The sequence below is a fragment of the Micromys minutus genome, assembly GCF_963924665.1.
Source record: "Micromys minutus genome assembly, chromosome: 1".
Lineage (NCBI taxonomy): Eukaryota > Metazoa > Chordata > Mammalia > Rodentia > Muridae > Micromys > Micromys minutus.
In genome coordinates, this window is record NC_137969.1 from 90,422,276 (window position 1) to 90,442,833 (window position 20,558).

The following is a 20,558-nucleotide window of genomic DNA, read 5'->3' on the forward strand; positions in this document are numbered from 1 at the left end:
AGGCTCACACCAGGAAAGGGACATGATGAGGCCCAGCTCCGAAAGACAGCAAAGACTTCTGGGTTTCTTCGAGAGCGCTATCAGCTCTCACGCCGCCAGCTGCACCCAGTGAACTCGGCCTTCGCCCCCAGGAACAGCAGATAAAGGCCTCCACCGTGCTGTTTCTGAGGTTACGGAGCTGTTACGCTGACCCAGCCAAAACCATGATTAAGTGGTTGGAGGTTGGAAAAGAAGTGTTGGGCTTGTGGTTCGCAGAGACCAGCCTCTGTGGGATCATAAACGTTAATAATTAATCCTGCCCTCTGCGATGGAGAACAGCCAGGAGCCCCAGAGTGACTGGCGTCCAGGTGCCGGGCTCCCTGGCTCGGTGTGACTTTCCCTCACCCCCAAGTCCCTACTGCAAAGAGTTAACCGCCATAGTGGCAAATCTGCAGCAAGACAACCGAAAGTCGTCCTAACTATGTCATACCCTTCACAAGAGACTCGGAGCATCCCAGCCCCGTCCCCAGCACCCAGTACCTCCTGTCCTCTCGTACAGCCTGTTTTAAGGGCAGACGTGTCAACATGCGTGCGTGCGTGCGTGCGTGCGTGCGTGTGTGTGTGTGTGTGTGTGTGTGTCGTTCACACATTGTGTTGGGGGAGGGACTGGGAGAAGAGAGTAAACGAATATTATGTCCCCGAAACAATCACCCTTCCCCAGGATGCTCTGTAGCCCGCACGCACACTGACAGGCTCCATTACTGGTCTCCCCAGGGCGGAGGACTGAACACTGCCTTGATAAATTACTAAAAAGTGCTCTGAAAGCTCTCAAGCCATTGCTTCGGTTTGCATCTAGATGATTCCCTTAAGGCGCAGTGGAGTATGGTGGGTGGGACCTGCAAGAGGTGAAAATTAGACTGATGGAGGAAGAGACAAGCTGACCTCTGTGAGGTCCAGGCCACCCCGTCTACAGAGCGAGCTCCAGCACAGCCAGGGTTACACAGAGAAACCCTGTCTCAAAAAATAAACAAAAAGGAAGAAAGACATGGAAGTTAGGTCACCGGGGACTTTAAGAGTGTGTGTGTGTGTGTGTACTTGTCAAGCACTCCCCCATTGAGCCACATCTCCAGCTCCCCTTAACCCTTCTCACTCTTCCCCTCTACCAGTTGGAATGTTTCTGCCCCTCCTGGATACTGCTGTTTCCCCTTCCCAGAATGTTTCCAAGAGAACCCCCAGTGTAGTGGTAGGCCCAGCCTCCTGCTCTTGCATCTGTGTCCACCCATCAGGGGCAGTGTGGGGCTCTGTGCCGTGGTGGTGGTGGTGGCGAGGACAGCCTCTATAGATTCGGTTACCCCCACTGAAACATATACATACATTCCACCCAGGGCGCAATGGTGGCTTCTGTTCCATCTCTACCCGGTTTGTGAGAGAAACAGTCAATGCTGGTTAACAAACTGGCTTAAGAGAAATATTTTGTAAATACGAAGTTCAATTTTAATGTCCATTTTCCCTCTAGTAGGTGTTGTCAGGAAAGTTGCCGTAGGGGAACCATGGCCCCTGGCTGGTTCATAGCTCCATGCTCTGAGTCTGTCCCATCCTTGGTCTGGGCTAGCCCAGGCTGTCCCTGGACACCCCGAGGACATCTGTTGCTGCTGTGAAGGATTGAGTGTAACCTTGCTTTAGACAACCTACTGGCCACTTCCTCTGATCCTGGAAACATGGTTGGGGCCCATTCAGTCTCTATCCACATATGGCCCTCTCCTGCCAGGCAGTTTTGCCCCAGAAACAAAGCAAGGAGGCTCCTCTAGTTCTGTATCCCATGGTGCCAAGGGCTTTGGGGGTGTCAAACCAAGCTCTTCCATCCCTCCCATATACTAGAGTGCTAAACGGGATGGGGCGTGAAAAAGTCTTCCAAAGCCTTTCTCCATTAATTCAGCTTGTGCCCATGTTAGACTGGGGCAGAGACAGCAGCTTTCAATAGAGTCTACTTTGTCCCCAGCTGAACTCACCTCTGTTCTCAGATCCCTGAGTCTAGAGCAGAAAGAAGTTACCTGGCCCACCCTGGACCTGTTGAATTGAGCCTAGATTTTAACAAGATATCTAGATGATACCGTCAGGTCCACTGTAGCTGAGATGCTGCAACAGCTTATGCCACACCCTGAGCTCTTACCTCAGTGAGTGGTCTGCTCCCTCAAGGCTTGGCTCGGGTGTAATTACTGCAATTATCATGCTGGACTCATTCCTGGTTTCGCTCATTCTTTTCCCCCTTGGTTTAAACATTTGCATTTTATTATAACCCATCTATCATAACCCAAGCCCTTTTGGATCCTTCCCAAGATCGAGTAAGTGGAATACATTTGCTCAGGACTGGTCCAGGCCCTTTAACACAGTTCACCTTTTCTAGGGCAGGTGAGGAGCTGAAGCTCAGAGGGTTAGACAATGAACCAACCCCAGGGGGCTGCTGGGTGTCCCCACCAAGGCATCTCCACTTGCTCAGTCAGCTTAGCAGCTACCTGGACATTGTCTTCAAACAGGACAATTGGCTGCTAGGAGGGAGGAGAGATGCATGGGTCAGAGGTGCACTGGCCTGAGAAAGGACATTCTGGGGGAGGAGTGGGGGGACCCTGGCATGTGGGAAAGATGTGCTAGGTAGGGAAGGGGAGTGACCTAGGTTTCACACACAGCTGTCAGCCAGCATGCACCTCCCTGGGAAGAGGCTGGCTTCAACATCTTTCTTTCTGGGAAATCCACCTGTCAATGCGGGTTTGAATTTTCCAAGTCACCGAGCATTCTCGGCACATCACACATTCCATTCATTCTGTATAAAGCCCATTCCAGTTGGGAGCTTTGTCTCTGGTCCCACAATAAGACCTGTCTGTAAGTAGGACATACTTCAGGGGAAGGATCCTGGGCACCCTGGGGGTCTCAGGCCTCTGGCCTGGGCTTTGGAGGGAGTAGGACCCCACAGGGCAGACAATCCAAGGAAAGCAGAAAGGGAAAAACTCATTCTAAACCCTCCCAGGGTCTTTAAAACCAGCAGCTAACTCTACCCCGCCTAAACCTGCCCAGTCACCTGTCAGTACCAGGTCTAAAGGCTACATGGCCCCATCACACCACACTGGCCCATGTAAACAGCCACGTTGCCCACTTCTATGTGGGACCTGTCAGTGTGAACGGCTCTAGCTTCTTCCAGCCACAATACTGAGACCCTTGGATGGCAGCTGAGGACTACACCTGGGATTCCCCTGCTGTGACCCGTCCACCCGACTTTATCTGTAACTCTAAAGACTCCATGAAATTGTTACCAAAGGACATAGTATTTGGGGTAACCTGAATCTGCATACCTGAGCCACAGTCACTCATCTTTGAATTGACAACTGTTTTAGTTTCAACACCCACAGTGGGAAACAGGCTGCTGTTGTCTGGGGAGGTAGGTGAGAGGGCAGGGCCCCTTCCTTGTTGAGTCTGATCCTTCACCAAGTCAGAGTGACTTGGGAATTTCTTGCCAGCTGTGCTGTTCACCTGTGACCTGAGCGCCCCAGTTTCTCTGGCACCTCCTCACAGGGGTGTTAGGACAGAAACTGATGCTCAACAAGGTCATTGCCTCCTGGGTGCTGAGCTCGCGGCACCTTGGCGCCACCGTGCGGCCACTTTCTGCCATTGCTGAGGTGCTGGCGAGCCTGTTGAAACCCTGATGACAAGTGAGGGAAAAAGGAGAAACTAGGAGTAGCCCTGTCCTTTTAAGCTTCCTTTCTTTTCCCCATATGGTCCGGATGGACCAGAGCTGGCTTATAGCTTCTCAGTGGTAGAACATAAGTCTCCAAGCCTTCAAGTACCTTCTTTGCGCAGCCCTGCAAGCCTCCCTACATAGCCTCTGCCTTACTGGGTCCCTCCATCCCCTGCTCTTCCTGTGAACACCAATGTCCCTTTCCCAAAGGTGTGCACACACAACTCTTTTCTTTGCTCTTTTAACCAGCTCTATTCTGCTCCCTAGCATTTATGGCCACATATCTCCCGGTTGCCTGCCCTCAATGATCGAGGGCCAGAGACTTCAGGCTCTCTTCATGGTAATGGGTTAATGTCAGCATTTCAACATGGTAGGCCCTCAATGACTGTCCATTGACTGAGCAAATGAATGAGTTAGGTAGAGTCTGAATCTGAGTTAGGTAGAGGCCACATCTAGATGGCTCCAGATTTTAAAATGAGGTAGGAAAGGTTATTTGTTAAGGGCTGGTTTTATGTGATTAAGAACATGACTGCTGACGCTCTGGTGGAAGGTCTTGCACCTATGATTAGTCTCTAACTGTTTAATAGAACTGTCAGCGGGGGCCTAGGTACAGGTGTGAAAGGGCCAGCATCAGGCAGCTCAGAACAGGGCGAGTCATGATCCATGTCACTTGCTCTGCCCTCTGCCAAGTGAGAGACCTGATAGAGGTGGGTGTCCTGGCAAAAGGCCTCCAGCCTAGAGGGGCTAAAGCTCCTTGGGGACGGCCAGCTGCCTTGGCTGGGACAGCAGAGCTAAGAAAGCAGGGTGCTGGACAGAACTTGAGACTTGGCATTGCCCTGCACAGGACTGGTGAAGGAAGAGCAAGTCACAGGTCCTCCAGCTGTCCCCAAGTTCGTGTGTGTGTGTGTGTGTGTGTGTGTGTGTGTGTGTGTGTGTGCATCAGAACAGCCTGCTAGGAAAATCTCTGCGTTTGGCTACGTGTCATTTCTGTATGACAGCTACATTACCACCACTGTGCTGAGTCTGCACACCTGAAGGAGGGCCAGCGCTCCATCCGCTCAGCAGTGTTGGTCTCCATGAGCATGACCCGCTACAGCCCGCAGCAGAATGAAGACATAACTGTAGGAAGATGATTCACAGCGTGGAAAAGGGGAGCACAAACGATGACATCCAGAATAAAAACAGACTACAGACATCATGTGCAAAGGACTCAGTCAGTAAGCAGCAGGCTGTGCAAAGTATGAGGACTGAGCTCGGGCCCAGCTCACAGGAAGAGTCAGATGCAGTGAAATGTGTGATCTCAGCGCTGGGGAGGGGGAAACAGCAAGCTTGGCAGAGCCGTCCCATGCTGGGAGATTCCTCATCAAAGTCAAGGGGACAGGTTCTGAACAATGACACCGGAGTTTGTCCTCTGGAGGCTACATGCACCTGCACACACAAGTACGTACACACAGAATATAAACATCACAGTGATAAATCTTCCACAAAATAGATTTATATTATATTGGAAAATTTATAAATAAGATGACTTGTTCATTATAAACAGTTGTATCCAATTAAGCTTTTCTACAGTTCAAGAACATTTAAAACCTCATACGTAGAATTTTCTATATACACATATTTTACTCTGAATAGCTATGCTAGTATCATTATAGACCAAAGGAGAAAGAAAAAGCAAGAGAACCACTGCACTGAGTTCCTAGTTCTTAACAAGATGTCCCGCCTGGCAGACTGTCAGGCCGGCACAGTGGACAAGACGCTCACCACACTTTAACACGGAAAGCTGCTGCTCAAAGTCAAAATAACTTCAAAAGACCCCAGGCTTTGCATCTGCAGTCGCCAGAGAGCCCAGGTACTGTGACAGTACAAATTCCTGTTCTACAGCTGCAATGCCAACAGCAGAGTTCAATAAAGCCCTGGAAAGTGCCTGGCGAGTACACACCCAAGCAAGCTGTTAGCTTCAGAAAGGAAAGGACACAGAAGTTTAAAATGCAAGGAGACTGTAACATGAAACAAATGGCATTAAAATATGCTTGACCTTCCCTCTCAACCAACAGTACTTTTTAGGGCAAATGAACCCCCCTTTCTGCTGAGGTCTTCAGGAAGCTGAAGTCAAACAGCAATCTGGCCTCACACAGATGAAGGCATACATGGCTCTCAAACTGTTCTTTTCTGAAGCAGTCTCAAGGGATTGTGGACAGAGAGCAAAGGAGACCTGCTTTTTCCAACAGCCCTTAAATAGACCAACTTTCTGAAGACAGTTCTCCAACATCAAATGTTTGAGAACCACACGTATGATTTAAAACATATAGATTCCGTGGCATTTCCGACTGTTCAGCTCATACTTGAGGGCAGACAGCACTTAACTGACGTCATCAACTGACTCTGAGGTCAGATACAGACAGGGACAGGCCATGAACACAGTGGGAGTGGCTCTCAGGGATCCCAGCAGCCTCCTGTATTGTAGGACAGTAGCACAGTGTACTGAGGGACAATGCTAATGACCCTTGCCGTGTCGGTCAGTCTTGTCTGCAGTCATGGGTGCTGTGCTGGCGCCAGTTTCCCTAATGCAAACCATGTCTTAGGTAAAAGCGTCAGCCCTTGTTCTTCCCTTCCCAGTCGAATCTGTGTTTGAACCAGCACAACGAGCATCTTGGAACCGGAATGTTGGTGAGTGGCTTCTCAGCAGGCCAGAGGCTGGGTCTCTCTCTGTAACATCACACATTAATAAGCTCTCACCAAACCTGACAAAGAACCCTGTAGGTGAATCAAGACTCCAGCTCTGTAGTATCCCGTTAGCAGTGAGGCCACATACCGGCTAAAGCCTCACCAGCCAACTGCAGTGCAGGTTGAGTGAACTCTGTGAGTCCTCCAGTTAAATATTCTTTCCCTAACATTATTTTCTCCTAAGATCTATGGCATCTATAGTGCCATCTCATATTCCAAGTAGTAATCACACACAGGATCAAAAGCCCAGCCAACAGCAAAGACAGCATTGCATTCTACACAGGCAAGAGGACATGTCCACCTTGTACACCAACAATCCCAGTCCCATGCTCACCACACACAAAGGTTTAGCTCACAGAACCAGACACACAAAACTACAGCAGCTGAGGACCAATCTCTAGAGGGTTGTCAGTATCAATTCTGACCCAGATCTGTGCTTTGCTGGCCTAGCGCATGCCCAGGATCTGCCTGCTCTTTAGCTGGTAGTTTTTCTCAATATCAGACAGGGCTTGAGCCCGCAGCTGGGCAGCATGAAGCCTCTTCTTCAGGTCCCTGCACTTAGACTTGGTAAGCTGGCTCTCGGAACTCTCACTCCTTGTGCTGTTTTCTTTGCTTTCTCCATGGAAATAAACCTTCTTCTTCATTACGGAAGACGGAAGATCAAGTTCTTTAGAAAAAAAAAGAAAAGGGTCTGAGTTACCTGAGATCAATTATATCACACAGATCAAAGGCCTCCCCTGGAGTTCCAGCAAGGAGGGCTGCATATGCGTGCTAGGAACCAAACTCACACCTGCTGTTACTATCCCAAGGGGCTAGTATTGACATCAGCCACAGCTGATTAAAAAGAGGCCAACCAGCACCCAGATTAAGTTCCCATAGTACAGATTGTTTTTCCTTTTGCAGTAGTTAATTTTATAGTATATGATTTTACATTTATGCAGTAATTACAATCATGAAGTTTTCACTCCAATACTGCTTCTTGTCTTCAGGAAGAACAATGTGGTGGTTTAAAAAATGGCTTTATAGGCTCATATATCTGAATGCTTGGTCATCAGGGATTGGCACTAATTGAAAAGGATTAGGAGGTGTGACCTTGCTGGAGGAAATCCCAGAGGAAGATGTAGTGCTCAGCTACTTCTCACAGCAGTGGGGCAGTGACTAGCATCGCCATGCCTGTTAAACCGTACTTTCTACTATGATTGACATGTGCTAGTTTTAAAATACCAGAATTTTTGCTAGAAAATGTAGAGAAATATAGTTTTGGTAACGTAATTGTCTTAGAATTTCATTGCTGGAAAGAGACAAAGGCCACTCTTGTAAAGGACAACAAAGGGGCTGGCTTACAGGTTCAGAGTTCAGTCCAGTATAATGGCGGGAGGCATGGCAGCATCCAGGCAGATGAGATACTGGAGAAGCAGCTGAGATATACAGCAGAGATAGCAAATGACCCATAGATAGAAAGGAGGACCGTCTTCCACACTGCCACACTGCGCATAGAAGACCTCAAACTCCGTCCCCACAGTAACACACTTCCTCTAACAAGGCTAACGGTACCATTCCCTATGACCAAATATTCACACACACACGAGTCTATGGGGGGCCATAACTATTCAAACCACAATAGCCAAAGAACATAATACCTGAAGAAACTTGAAATGTATCATTTTGAAAGTGTTTCCATTTCAAAAATTAAATATTTAAGATCACCCATGTCTTTTGGTGAGTTAAGCTGAGCTGAAATGAAATTACGACTCCTGTCAGGTCTCACTCAGTCGCTGCACCAGCAGAGCCCCATTAACTCAGGAGTATAGACTAGATGACATCACCCTGAGATCTGAGACTAAGACCCATCTGGGAGCCTCACTGGGGTGCACATCCCCACATGAGGTGGTGTGTGCCGAGCTCATGGGCATACCTGAGCCACTAGCCAGACCCAGGAGCCTGTGCTCCTTCAGCAGGCTGTAGTTCTTCATCAGACTCTCGGCTCTGGCCAGCTTGTCCTCTGCAAGTCTCTCTCGAATACAAAGTTCACGTTCTTTCTCTTGAGGAAAGGGATGGAAAAAGAACAGTGATGAATAAGGAGCTCTGGCCACAGACCATCTACTGCAGCCTGGCGACCCCATCCCTTTCTCTTCTCACCCCCACTTGCAGGCTGAGAGGGTTCCTGTACTGCAGTGGTTCCCAACCTTCTTCTTGATGCTGGGACCCTTTAATACACTTCACCACGCCCTGGTAAACCCCAACCATAACATTATTTTTGTTGCTACTTCATAACTATAACTTTGCTACTGTTACAAATCATAATATAAATATCTGATATGTAGGATCTATTTTCATTGTTACAAACTGAACGTAAGTTATTAATCACGAAATTTATGTAAATTGCATATTGTGAAATATGTATTCCTCATTACAAACAAATGTAAATAAATGTAATTTTGTCTTGAAGCATGGTATGGCATTAGTAACAATCTTAATATAACAACAGAAAACTATATTGCTATGTTTTGCAGCAGTACCAGTAAAAACCTTCAGTGCAAAGGTTGAGATTGCTGCTTTCTCACCAGATCAGAAACTCTCAGGGCAGCCTTAGCAAGAGCACAAGTCTCTGCTCAGTCGCACCACCACTGCTGATTCATGTTTGCTATCCCGACACTGCCAAACCAGACTGCTGGTGTATTCATGGTGTTTGCAAGCCGACTGAGTGTTGCTGATGATTCCTGTGAACTGAACTAGATTTCTTGACACCGCAGATGAGATTTGCTGCAGAAAACAATTACTAAACAGGTCCACTGCCCCTGTATCTTAATAACCTTTCTTTTCTACTACCTCTGGTGGGTGGTGGGCTAGAAGGGAGGTTAAAGCATTAAAGAACCATCATTAAAAACAGAATTTAAGAAACTAACGACGACAGCAGGGCACAGCTGCAAACCCTCAATCCAGAGCTCTGTAGCTGGGCATGTGAAAAAATGAGCTGCCACTGCACCGCGGTCAGTGAGCCAACGCCTTGTCCTGTCTCAGAGCAGCTTTAACTGACTGTGAAGGAATGGGCTCCTGGCAATGGGGCATCATGCAGACTTGAGAAATACAAAGAAACTTCTTGTCTTCAAGCACGTGCAAATTTCTCACGCAGAAATTATCTTTGTAATCCTTTTCTCTGGTTCAATGTCATGTTCCTCAAAGAAAGCAGATAAGGTACGAAGCATGTACATTTTATTTTCATCCCCCCCCCCCCCCCCCACTTTTTGGCCAAAGTTGAAATTTTATTTGGAATGATCAAATCCTTTCAGACAAATCAAGGCAGTTGTATTTGGTCCTTGCAGTGACAAAAATAACTCGTTCAAGATGACAAAGATTGCAACCAAGTAAGTTACTGTCTGCAAAAGTGCTTAGACCTGCAGCCTTGCTTTCTGACAAAGAACACTGAGTTCATCACGAAGCTCAAAAACTCATTTAAAACTTTCCCTCTTGACAACCATCTCATTTCGGACAGCAGACAGAGCTTGTTTGGAGTGCTCACCTTACAGAACTGACAGAGTTTAGAAGCTTCTCACTTCTGTTGTTTAGTTTAGTCCTGTTTTCAGACAAGGTCTCTCTGCAGCGCTGGAGCCCTGGAACATGATCTGCAGACCAGGCTGGCTTCCACCTCAGAGATCCACCTGCCTCTACTTCCTGGGTGCTGGGATTAAAGGCACGTGTCACCATGCCCGGCCCTTTCCCCTACTTCTTAGAACTCTTGTGGCAGTGTCTCCACGGCTAATATTTGCCAAGGAATCATACAGTGTGTTCTGATCATTTTTTTTTTTTTTTGGTGACTCACTCAGTACCAAATGTTGAAATCCAGATCTACATCCTAGCTTGCCTGGAGCACATCTGTGCAAGCACCACAAACCTTTCCCCAGCAGCTCTCACACTCCTTCAGACTTTAAAGTCACCATCATCAATATACCTCATAAACCATTAACTGAAAACTTTACATCTATAGACTCAGAGTTGGATACTAAATATTGAAGTGGAGCAAAACTTTCTCTCCGTGGTAGCCACTGTGTCAGTGTGTCCCACAGTGTATACTTTTGCCCAAATGTTCATTCACTGCAGTGAGTCATTGGTTTCAAGGCCTTGGCTTCTGCTATACCATCAATACTGTGTCATGGAGGTAGGTCCTGCAGCTTTGGCTCAGGAGGACCAGATATTTCACTATTTGACTATTTCACAGGCTCCAGCAGTTCAGAACCCTGGGTCTGGGCCTGGGTGGGAGCTGAGTTGTCTGCCTATCAGCTCTGCTTCTCCAGCACCACCAGGGCCAGTTCTCTCAGGCTGCCCAGGCAAGGGTCAGGGCCAACTCTTCAAAGTCCTTGAACATCAATATGGCCCCAGGAGGCTGCCTAGACCAGGGATGTACACTGGCCTTTGATGGCAGCATGCACCACGAATATCGACATCCATAGCTGTCTCTAGATGTGGCTCTCAGTGGCAGCACATGCCAGGGTCTCACCATGGTCTTAGGTGGCATCGCAGGTTACTCACATCAGGCTGTCCTCTCAGCACCTTCAAGTCCAGTTTCTCTCTTCCTAGTGCACACACCATTCAGCTTCTCTTCCTCTCCCATCTCTTCAGCACACACTTGCCCCTTTCTCTTGTGTCTGTGTGTCCACTTCTGTGTGTCCATGCCCCTGGGTGGCTTTCAAGTCTGGCTCTCCTGAGTTCATCAGCTTTGTTTGTAAACAGCTGATACCCTTGCCAGTGAAGCGCAGATGCTTGCCATCAAAATGGCGTTTCAGTTTGCTCGGTTTCATAGATTTGGCCACTAGAAGTTCACAACAAATAACACATTTCGACCCCAACTTTTGCTGTAATTATTGAGGTAAAACCACTGTAGAAAATTCTCACTATTTTCTTAACACTCCTCTCTATATGACCAGTTCATGGGACAGTTTCTTAATAGAACATTCCTAACGAAACCACATATACATTTGTTCAGAGTCTGTGCGATAGGGTTATCATGATGTTATCAGGTTTGAGTGTATCTGCATTTGTGTGTACCACCTGGAGACGGACAAAGGAGTGGAGTCTCATGGGAAATATGTGTTTTCTGATGGTCTTAGGTGACCCAGGAAAAAGGGTCATTTGAGCCTCCCAAAGGGGTCATGACCCAGAGATTGAAAACCACTGGTTTATATAGAAGGTTCTGCCAGGCTTGGTGACATGGGCCTTGTCACCCAGCTACACAGGAGGGTGAAAGTTCAGCCTGGACAATTCAGAGAGAGTCTATCTCAAGAGGAAAATGCTGGGATATAGCTCACTGGTACTCACAAGGTCCTGGGTTCAGTCCCCAGGACCCACAAAACAAAGCAAAGGCTCTAATGGCCTGTGCATATATAAGCTCTTCTGTTCAGACCCTGGCTCCCACCTCCCCACTGCACTCTGCTGGCTGCCTGGCTCAGGGCCCCACTCACGCTCCAGGCTGTCCTCCCGAGCTCGGAGTGCTCGCTCTCGCTCCTGCAGCTGCCTTTCCTTCAACTTGAGCTCACTCAGCACAGGGCTGGAGTCCTGTGGCTTTGAAGGCTCTCCTGAGCGCCGTCCTCTCCTCTCCAGATTTTTCCTTTGCTCTTCCACAACCAAGTCTGCTATCAAAGGGCTCTCCAGAATTTCTTCCACTGACGGTCGATGGTAGTCCTAGAGAAAGTGTGGCAGGCAGATCAGAGTCATCCTAAGTAAAGCAGCTTTGTTAGCAGGATAAACAAGACCAGAGACAGCTCCTGTATCCAGAGACAACACCTGCATCTAGAGAGAGCTCCTGCAACCAGAGATGACTCCTGCATCTAGAGACAGCTCCTACATCTAGAGTTATCTGGTTTAAAACCTGGAAAAACAAGTTCACTGGTCACAAGCTGTTGAGTCCGCACCATGACGCAGGTTTATCTGTGATTCTTTCTCACTGATTCTAAGGAGCTGGCTCAGGCCTGCAGAACTCCTCAGACCTACACACACACTGGCCATCACTGGGCTGCTCTGGGGAAATGGGACCTGTTTCTCTAAACACCAAGAGCATCTTACAACCTTAAATCTTACTAATCTGCCCCCCAGCCCTGCATCCTCTACAAACCCACAACTCCCCACTTCATTCTTTCCTCACCTGACAGACCACCTGCCTCCATCCCACTGGCCAGCCAGAGAACCATTTCAGGATATTTTCACCCCCACTGACCTTCCCCTCATACTCTGCCACCCCTTACAGCAGGAGGAGAGTAACAGCCCATTCTGGCTCCTTCCCTTACCACTGCTACTCTGAGATCAGTCTTTCTCAGTTCTTCCATGCCACTAACCATCTGTCACTGTGGCAGATGGCCAGGAAATCAGGAAGTGAGGCCCACGGTCGTTGAGGAGGCCTGTCTCCACACCTGTGCTAACTCAATTTTAGCCAGGGACTGAGACAGAACACACAGTGCCTTGCAACATTACCTTTAAACTCAGCATCCGTGTGATGAGGTCATTCAAGCCATCAGAGTAGCGGTAGGGGATGCGCCTGAACCTCCCTTCCCTGATTTTCCCAGCTAACTCTTTCTGGTTGAAAGCTGTAAATGGAGGCCTAGGATTAAAAAACAAATAAAATAAATAAAAATAAAAAGAGAAAAGAGAAGAAAAGGAAGGGAGAGGAGGGCAAAGGAGAAAAGGAAGCTATAAAATCGTTAAATGAACAGGGACAGGAATAAATGGGTAACTGGCATTCGCCCTCCACTCTACTCCCTCATCTGCGACTCTTCCCTGGCTACCGTTAGTGTCACCACACTGACAAGGCTGTATGCTGCATTTTAGGATGGAACAGCTCTGACTTGGGGTGCGTTCGTATGTTCTAGACAGTCTGCAGCACCGGCCTACTAGATCTGTAAGGACAGCCCAAGCCATCTCTAGTGTGATGCAAAGTCTCTCCTCCGTCCCTGTACAACTGTGGTTCTGGGGAACAGCTTAGGTGTGCTGGAGTAAGGCTGGAGGAAGGCTCAGTGGTTAAGAGCACTGACTGCTCTTCCAGAGGTCCTGAGTTCAAATTCCAGCAACCACATGGTAGCTCACAACCATCTGTAATGGGATCCGATGTGTGTGTCTGAAAACAGCTACAGCGTACTGATATATAGTAAATAAACAAATCTTAAAAAAAAAAAGAGGCACTGGAGGAAAGTGTGGAGACTCTGAGTCCTTCCTGTTCTCCCAAGCCCAGACCTGTCCCTAAGCCCCCTGCTACATTTGCCTTGTTGGCCTGATCCAGGACTGTCTTCCAGCACTCACATTAATGCACACAGTTCATACAGCAGGCAGCCCAGAGACCAGATGTCCGACTTCTCATTGTAGGATAAGCAGCTCATTTGCTCCTAAAGGAGAAGGTAAGAGAATACCAGGGAGGTCAGAGCTGGGAGCCAGCTTGGGTGGCAGAGTGCTTGCCCAGCAGGCACAAAGCCCTTTGATGGATCCTAAGCACAGGGTAACCGTGGTGTGGTGGCTCACACTTGCAATCTCAGCACTTAGGAGGGAGAGGCCTGAAGACCAGAAAACGATGAGCTAGAGACACATCTCAGCAGCCAAGACACAGTGCTCCGGCAGAGGACCCAGGTTTCTTTTCCAGCACCCACATGGCAGCTAATTACAATCTATAACTCCAATTCCAGGGGAGCTAATGCCCTGTGGTCTCCCAGGCACTGAATACACATGGTATGGATACATCCTGAAAAAACATTTATACACATAAAATAAGCCCTGGGTTACTATCAACAAACAAATAAAAACCAAAATGAAGCCCACGATAAATAAATCACTAAACTGAAACAAAATAGAACCTCAATGTTTGGTAATATTCACTTAAGAGGAAAAGATGGGGCTGGAGAGATGGCTCAGTGGTTAAGAGCACCGGCTGCTCTTCCAGAGGTCCTGAGTTTAATTCCCAGCAGCCACATGGTGGCTCACAACCATCTATAATGAGATCTGATGACCCCTTCTGGTGTCCATGAAAACAGAACACTCTCATTTAAAAGAGTGAGAAGAAGAAATGTTACATTTTCTATCTGTAGCAAAAATTTTCAAAATTTCATATCCAAAAGACTGATGTAGCTTAGACTACAGTAGCAAAGATGGTGGCTCCAACTTTATCCTCATGTTTATAAAGAAAAAGGGCAACTTGTCCTGGCAACTTCAGACACAGGATTCATTCACTCTTTCACTTTTACAAATAAAATGTTTGACATTTACAATTCAAGGGCAATCGTGAGAGCTCTCCCTGCTATCCTCAAGAGAAGCAAACACCATTTTGTTTGGAGACAAGACACCTGCCTTGGCCCCTAAAAGCTGGGACTATATACCGTTGTAGGCACTAACTAGAAACTCAATTTTAAAAATAAGAGGACTTGCTGATGGAACACACCTGTAACCCTGCTCCTAAAGGGTGGAGGCAGAGGGTCAGGAGTTCATGGTCATCCTCCATCATGGCCAGCCTGGGCTACTTGAGACTTGTCTCAAAAATAAAATAAAATAAATAATGGCTAGAGAGATGGCTTAGCAAGTAAAAGCATTGGTTACTCTTCTAGGGAATATAAACCCACATAACAGTTTATAACTGTCTATAACTCCAATTCCAGGGGATCCAACAGCCTCACACAGACATACACATAGGCAAAACACCAATGCACATAAAGAAATCAAAGCAAGGGTCTAGAGAGATGGTTTAGGTTGAGAGTCTATTAGCTTACAACTGCTAACTGTAACTCCAGCTCTGGGGAACTCATGAGCTCTCTGGCTTAGACACACACCCTCAGTCCACTGTTACAAAGCACAGCAGTGACTAACACTCTCCTCACTCTCCTAGTTCATGTCTGGGGGGAACTGAGCTCACTTGGTCACAGGGCAGGTGGGAAAAGGAGGCACAAAGACCATGCAGATGTTCACTTCTGGGTGATTTCCCTTTGTAATCAAGCTTTCTGTGTGGAACATGACTCCATGGGAAAGCAGCCGTGCTCTGAAGATAGTCACAAACTCACAAAGTTTTAGATTGTCACCCGTTCTATTAGTGATTATATATCTGAAAATTTCTGGAAATCTCTGTGAACTACTAAAGAATCCTCTATCTGCTACAATTTTATACACTTACAGAGCAATGTTGTCCCTTATATACTTGAGGTTGGTTGGTATTTTGTTTGCTTTGCTTTTGTTTTTTGAGATAGGATCTCACTGTGTAGACCAGGCTGGGATTAAAGGCATGCCCTGACCTGGACATCTAATGAGAGATAAAACCTGTCATGCCCTTGCTCCAACAATTGTTCTACAATCTAATGATCAGAAATGAGGAATTCAGACAAGCATATGTAGAAAGGGCGCCTTATGACGAGACATCTGAAAACACTCTGTAAATGCAGAGAAACAGCAAGAACAAGACATGCAGAAATTAATACTAAAATCTGGATGCCTATGTGAGAAAGCCTGAGCCTCAGCAAAGAAGGTTACTGTGATGGTTAATACTGTTCACCTAACAGCATCTAAAATCACCTAGAACACAAGTCTCTATGTATATTATCAAGGGACTCTAGACTGGCTTAGCTCAGCTGAGACCCACCCTAAATGTGGAAACATCATTCCCCGGGCCTGGGCTCTAAACTCAGAGCAGCAGCAAGCACCTGAGCATTTAAGTTCATCTCAGCTTCCTGTCCCTACAATGTGACTCTAATCTCTGTATGTTAAACAAAGAAAACGACTCCAAGGGAGTCTGAGGTCACCACTTCAGGACTGACATCTTGGAGAATATTATTGCCTCTAAACACTATTTCACTGACATTGTGGGAAACGCTGTTGCATTAAACACTATTTGTAACCTCTGAATTCAGCTCTTTGTGGTCATTTAAAAACAAAAGCAGAGAGCAACTTGGTGCGCACCTTTAAACCAGCAGAGGCAGGCAAATCTCTGAGTTCCAGGCTAGCCAGAACTACATAGTGAAGCCCTGGGGGACGCTAGAAGATGGCTTAGTGGTCAAGAGTACTTGTTGCTCTTACAGAGGACCTGGGTTTAATTTCCAGCCCTGACATTACAGCTCCATACATCCATAACTCTAGTTCCAATGAACCCAATGCTGTCTTCTGACCCCTTTGGGCATTTGGAACACACGTGGTACACCTGCACACATGTGGACAAAACACCTATACATGTAAAGAAGTCTTTAGTTTTTCTTCTTTTTAAAGCTCTAGTTGAATACAGAGAAATCGTCTGGCAGGAAGTTTCTTTGAAGAACAATTTTAAGAGAGGTTAAGAGAGGTCAGTGGTTAAGTAACTGATGATCTTCCGGAGGACCTGAGTTCTATTTCCAGCATCTGGCCAGGTAGTTCACAGTTACCTGGAACTCTGGCATGAGTGTGTGGGATGGGTGAGTCCACTCTCTCTTCTGGTCTCCTTCACCGCACACACACAGTGCACTTACAAGACACATATATTATGTATAAATAGTAAACATTAAAAAAAATATATGTTATTGTGGAGAACTTTTGGAGTTGCTTGGTAAGAATTCATTGGGGGCTGGAGAGATAGCTGCTCTTCCAGAGGTCCTGAGTTCAATTCCTACCAACCACATGGTGGCTCACAACCATCTGTAATGAGATCCAATGCCCTCTTCTTCAAGTATACTCACATATATATAAAATAGATAAATAAATCTTAAAACAAAACAAAACAAAGCAAAACAAAAACAACAACAACAAAAAGAATTTAACATTGGGACAAGGAAGTAGGGCGACTCCAGGCAAGAACGTGACACTGGACTAGGACTAGGAAGTAAGCTCAGGCAGGAATCTGATTTTAGGCTAGAACAAAGAAATAGGCTTCAGGCAAGAGTATGATTTAGGCCTAGGACAGAGCAGTAAACTCAGATAATCCTGTCATCTTTACAAACCCTGAGAATCAGTGACCTTGGGATTTTGTTTATTTATTGTCTAGCTTGTTCCCTTATCCTAGAACTGACCTTATTACTTGCATGTAATTAAAATGGTATAAAAGCAGACTAGGAAGAATTAAACCCGCCTTTCAGCCTCAGAACTGGCTGGGGGACATGCTGCAGTGCTGTCTAATTGTCTCTAATTTTTGCTCCGCCGCTGGAGAACCCCTTGACTGACTTGAGCAGGCTTGGTCATGTTATATATAAAAGAATTTGGGCTGTACTCAGTTGTATAGTGTTTGCCTCAAATGCCTGAGGGCCTAGGTTCAATCCCCAAAATTAGGGGAATAAAGTAAAAACTCAAAACCTAAACTGTATCATAAATTTTGGGCTACAGGATTTATTAGCAACCCAAGCCTCATTTCTTTGCACTTGAATGCTTTGCCTAAGATATTAAAAAGCTGAACTCTGGGCCAGGTGTGGTAGCTCACACCTTTAAAACCAGCATTTGGGAGGCAGAGGCAGGAGGATTACTTTGTGTCAGAGAACAGCCTAATCTACAAAGTGAGTTGCAGAATAGCCAGGGCTACACAGAGAAACCCTGTCTCAGGAAAAAAAAAAGTTAAAGTCTGAAATACTCACAGGAGACATGTAATAGGGCGTGCCAACAAATGTTTTTGCAAAACTTGTGTCGTGATTTAATATTCTAGCTAGTCCAAAGTCCCCAAGCTTGACATTGTGTTTGCTGTCCAGGAAGACATTGGCTGGCTTCAGATCCCGGTGAAGCACAGTGTGGCCACCATCACTTCTTCTGTGACACTCTTTCAGGGCCAGCGTCAACTGAGTCATCACTCGAAGGACAAACTCTTCCTCTAGGTATTGTCTGGAGCAAAAGCAATCGCACACTTTATAATCCTGATTAAAACCATCTTCAGACAAATAGTTTAACTATCAAAGTGTACAAGCATGGAAGTAAATTAGTGTTAGGTATGAACTGTGGGAACCGATTCACTAAGGACTTTCCAGCAAACCAATGCAGCCACCGAACGGAAACACTACCACATTTTTGAGTACTCTGTCCCTGTTCTCTACAGAACGTACTTAAGCACAAAACTAGACCCCGCTTACCTCTCCTTGGTCCCCTTTGTAATGACACTAGCCAGGTCCCCCCCCTCACAGTACTCCATTACGATGTACAGGGTTGTGTTGGTTCTGTCAATAATGCGATCATAGTAACGGACGATGTTTGGATGTTTCAGCTCCCGAAGCAAGTTCACTTCAGACACAAGCATCTGCTTCTCTACCTCCGTCATGGAGCCATAGTCAAGTTCTTTCCACACCAGGATCTGAAACACAACAGGCCCAAGGTGTAAGGGATCCCAAGGCTCTATTGTCCCCCAGAGACAAAGCATGAAATCCCCCAGGGACTAAACCACCATCTAAAGAGTACACAAGAACAGACTCGTGGCTACAGCTGCATATGTAGCAGAGGATGGCCTTTTCTGAGTATCAATGAAAAGAGAAGCCCTTGGCCCTGCCAAAGCTCGATGTCCCAGTGTAGGGATTGTCAGGGCTGGGGAACACCCTCATAGAAGCAGGGGGAGGGGGAATGGAACAGGGGGTTTCTGGAGGGGAAACCAGGAAAGGGAATAACATTTGAAATGTAAATAAAAAATATCCAATAATTTTTTTTAAAACTTCAACTGGAAGTTTAAAACAGGAAGGCAATGATCCATGTAAACGTAGGGGGACATATGCCATATTCTTGATACCTTTGATAGCTAATTTTTTTCCTATTATTCTCTGTGATTTCTTTATAGGTTTTGTAATTTTGCCACTGTTCAATTCTAGCATTGTACAGAAACGAGCTTTCTACTTTTATGTCATCATTCAGACATCATCAATTAGACAATCTGGAAAGAATAAAATGAACTTTTTTTTTAAAAAAATGAAAAAAAAATTCCAAGGCTGAGAAAGACGAAACACCATGTCACGTTCCAGTACCTTCTACCACTCAAATGGGTCTGTCAGTGGAGTCTAGACCGGGCTAATTGGTGGTGGGCGTCACCACCCCCTGCGCTTGCGTCCTGGACTGCAGGGGCGCACTGGAGAAGCAGGGCACGTGAGCTCGTCTCTGCTCCCCACGGATTCGCGCCTCCACCGGCTCGGCGGCCCTCCCACGAACCGTTCCTATCAAGGGAGGCTACAGATCGATCCTGCACGAGACTTCAGGCGGCCGTCCTGCCCCTTCCCAGCCCGGTTGACGCTTGTTCCTCCCGAAGCCCGCCGTGGAAGGGCTGCCCGGCGCCTCACCTTGCCGTCGCTCTTCCTCCGAATCTTCTGACAGCGGCCGTAGGAGCCGGTGCCGATGCTGTGCAGCACCTCGTAGTCCTCCACCCTGGACGGCATGGCGAGCAGCCACCCCGGCAACCACACCACCGCACCGCTCGGAGCCTAGGCTCGCCCGCCGCAGGCCAACCGCGCCGACCCCGGAGCCCCTCGTCCGCCCTGGGAGCAACCGGTCGCCCGGTCAACCGTCGCGGGCCGCGGCTTCACATTCTATTGGTCCACAGCAAAGGTGCATCTCAGCTCTGATTGGCTGAGAAAACACAACAGTGCTGGGCATCCTGGGAAAATGCGTGTCGCTAGGCAACCGCGTCGGCGTTAGTGTCAGCGTCTGGCTGCTCTACCGAGTCCGCGCCGCGCCGAAAATCCCAGGCACCTGGGATCGCGCAAAGCCTGTTGGGGCCTCGGTAATTCCAGTCCTCCTCTGAGGTCGCTATGGTAACGGATGTCCAATGATCGCAGACTGAAGACGCTGGTCATTTCACCTTTCCTCTTTGACCCCTATCCTTTTCCGACTCTTCTGCACACGGCCCCTGAACGCGAATCTGGGTGTGTTGAGGATTTGGTTGACTCTGAGGGACGCCGAGAGTGCACCGGGCTCCTAGACAGCAGGAATCCTGTTCCAGCCGGAGGCCAGCCAGGTCTACCTGATAACTTCAAGGACAGCTAGAGCTTTGTAGAGGGGCCCTGCCTTATCCCCACTCGCGAGGACACATCCGGCCGAGAGCGAGCGGGGTTGCGGGGTGGGGGGGGGGGAGAAGGAGAGAGGGAGGGAGGGGAGAGGGGGGAGAGAAGAGAGAGAAATGGACCTGAGGAAATGGAAACTCAGCTTATATTTGCTAGGCCCAACTGCCCAGAAGAGAACTGATTAAAATAAT

At 47.4% G+C, this 20,558-nt stretch overlaps 1 protein-coding gene across 5 annotated transcripts; it reads right to left on the reverse strand.

The window, feature by feature from the left end:
- Positions 1-6,879: 6,879 nt before the first annotated feature.
- NEK2 (NIMA related kinase 2) lies at positions 6,880-19,743 on the reverse strand (the record flags this gene model as incomplete). Of its 5 annotated transcripts, none has more annotated exons than XM_080917246.1 (8): positions 6,880-7,133; positions 8,358-8,474; positions 11,890-12,109; positions 12,896-13,022; positions 13,718-13,800; positions 17,977-18,217; positions 18,463-18,680; positions 19,648-19,743. In XM_080917246.1, 8 exons carry the CDS (start codon positions 19,741-19,743, stop codon positions 6,880-6,882), a joined length of 1,356 nt encoding a protein of 451 aa, XP_080773372.1. The 5 variants fall into 5 exon arrangements, with proteins under 5 accessions (XP_080773372.1, XP_080773373.1, XP_080773371.1 ...); XM_080917247.1 differs by having other exon boundaries at positions 6,880-7,100; positions 8,349-8,474; XM_080917245.1 differs by having other exon boundaries at positions 6,880-7,124; positions 8,349-8,474.
- Positions 19,744-20,558: the final 815 nt, after the last annotated feature.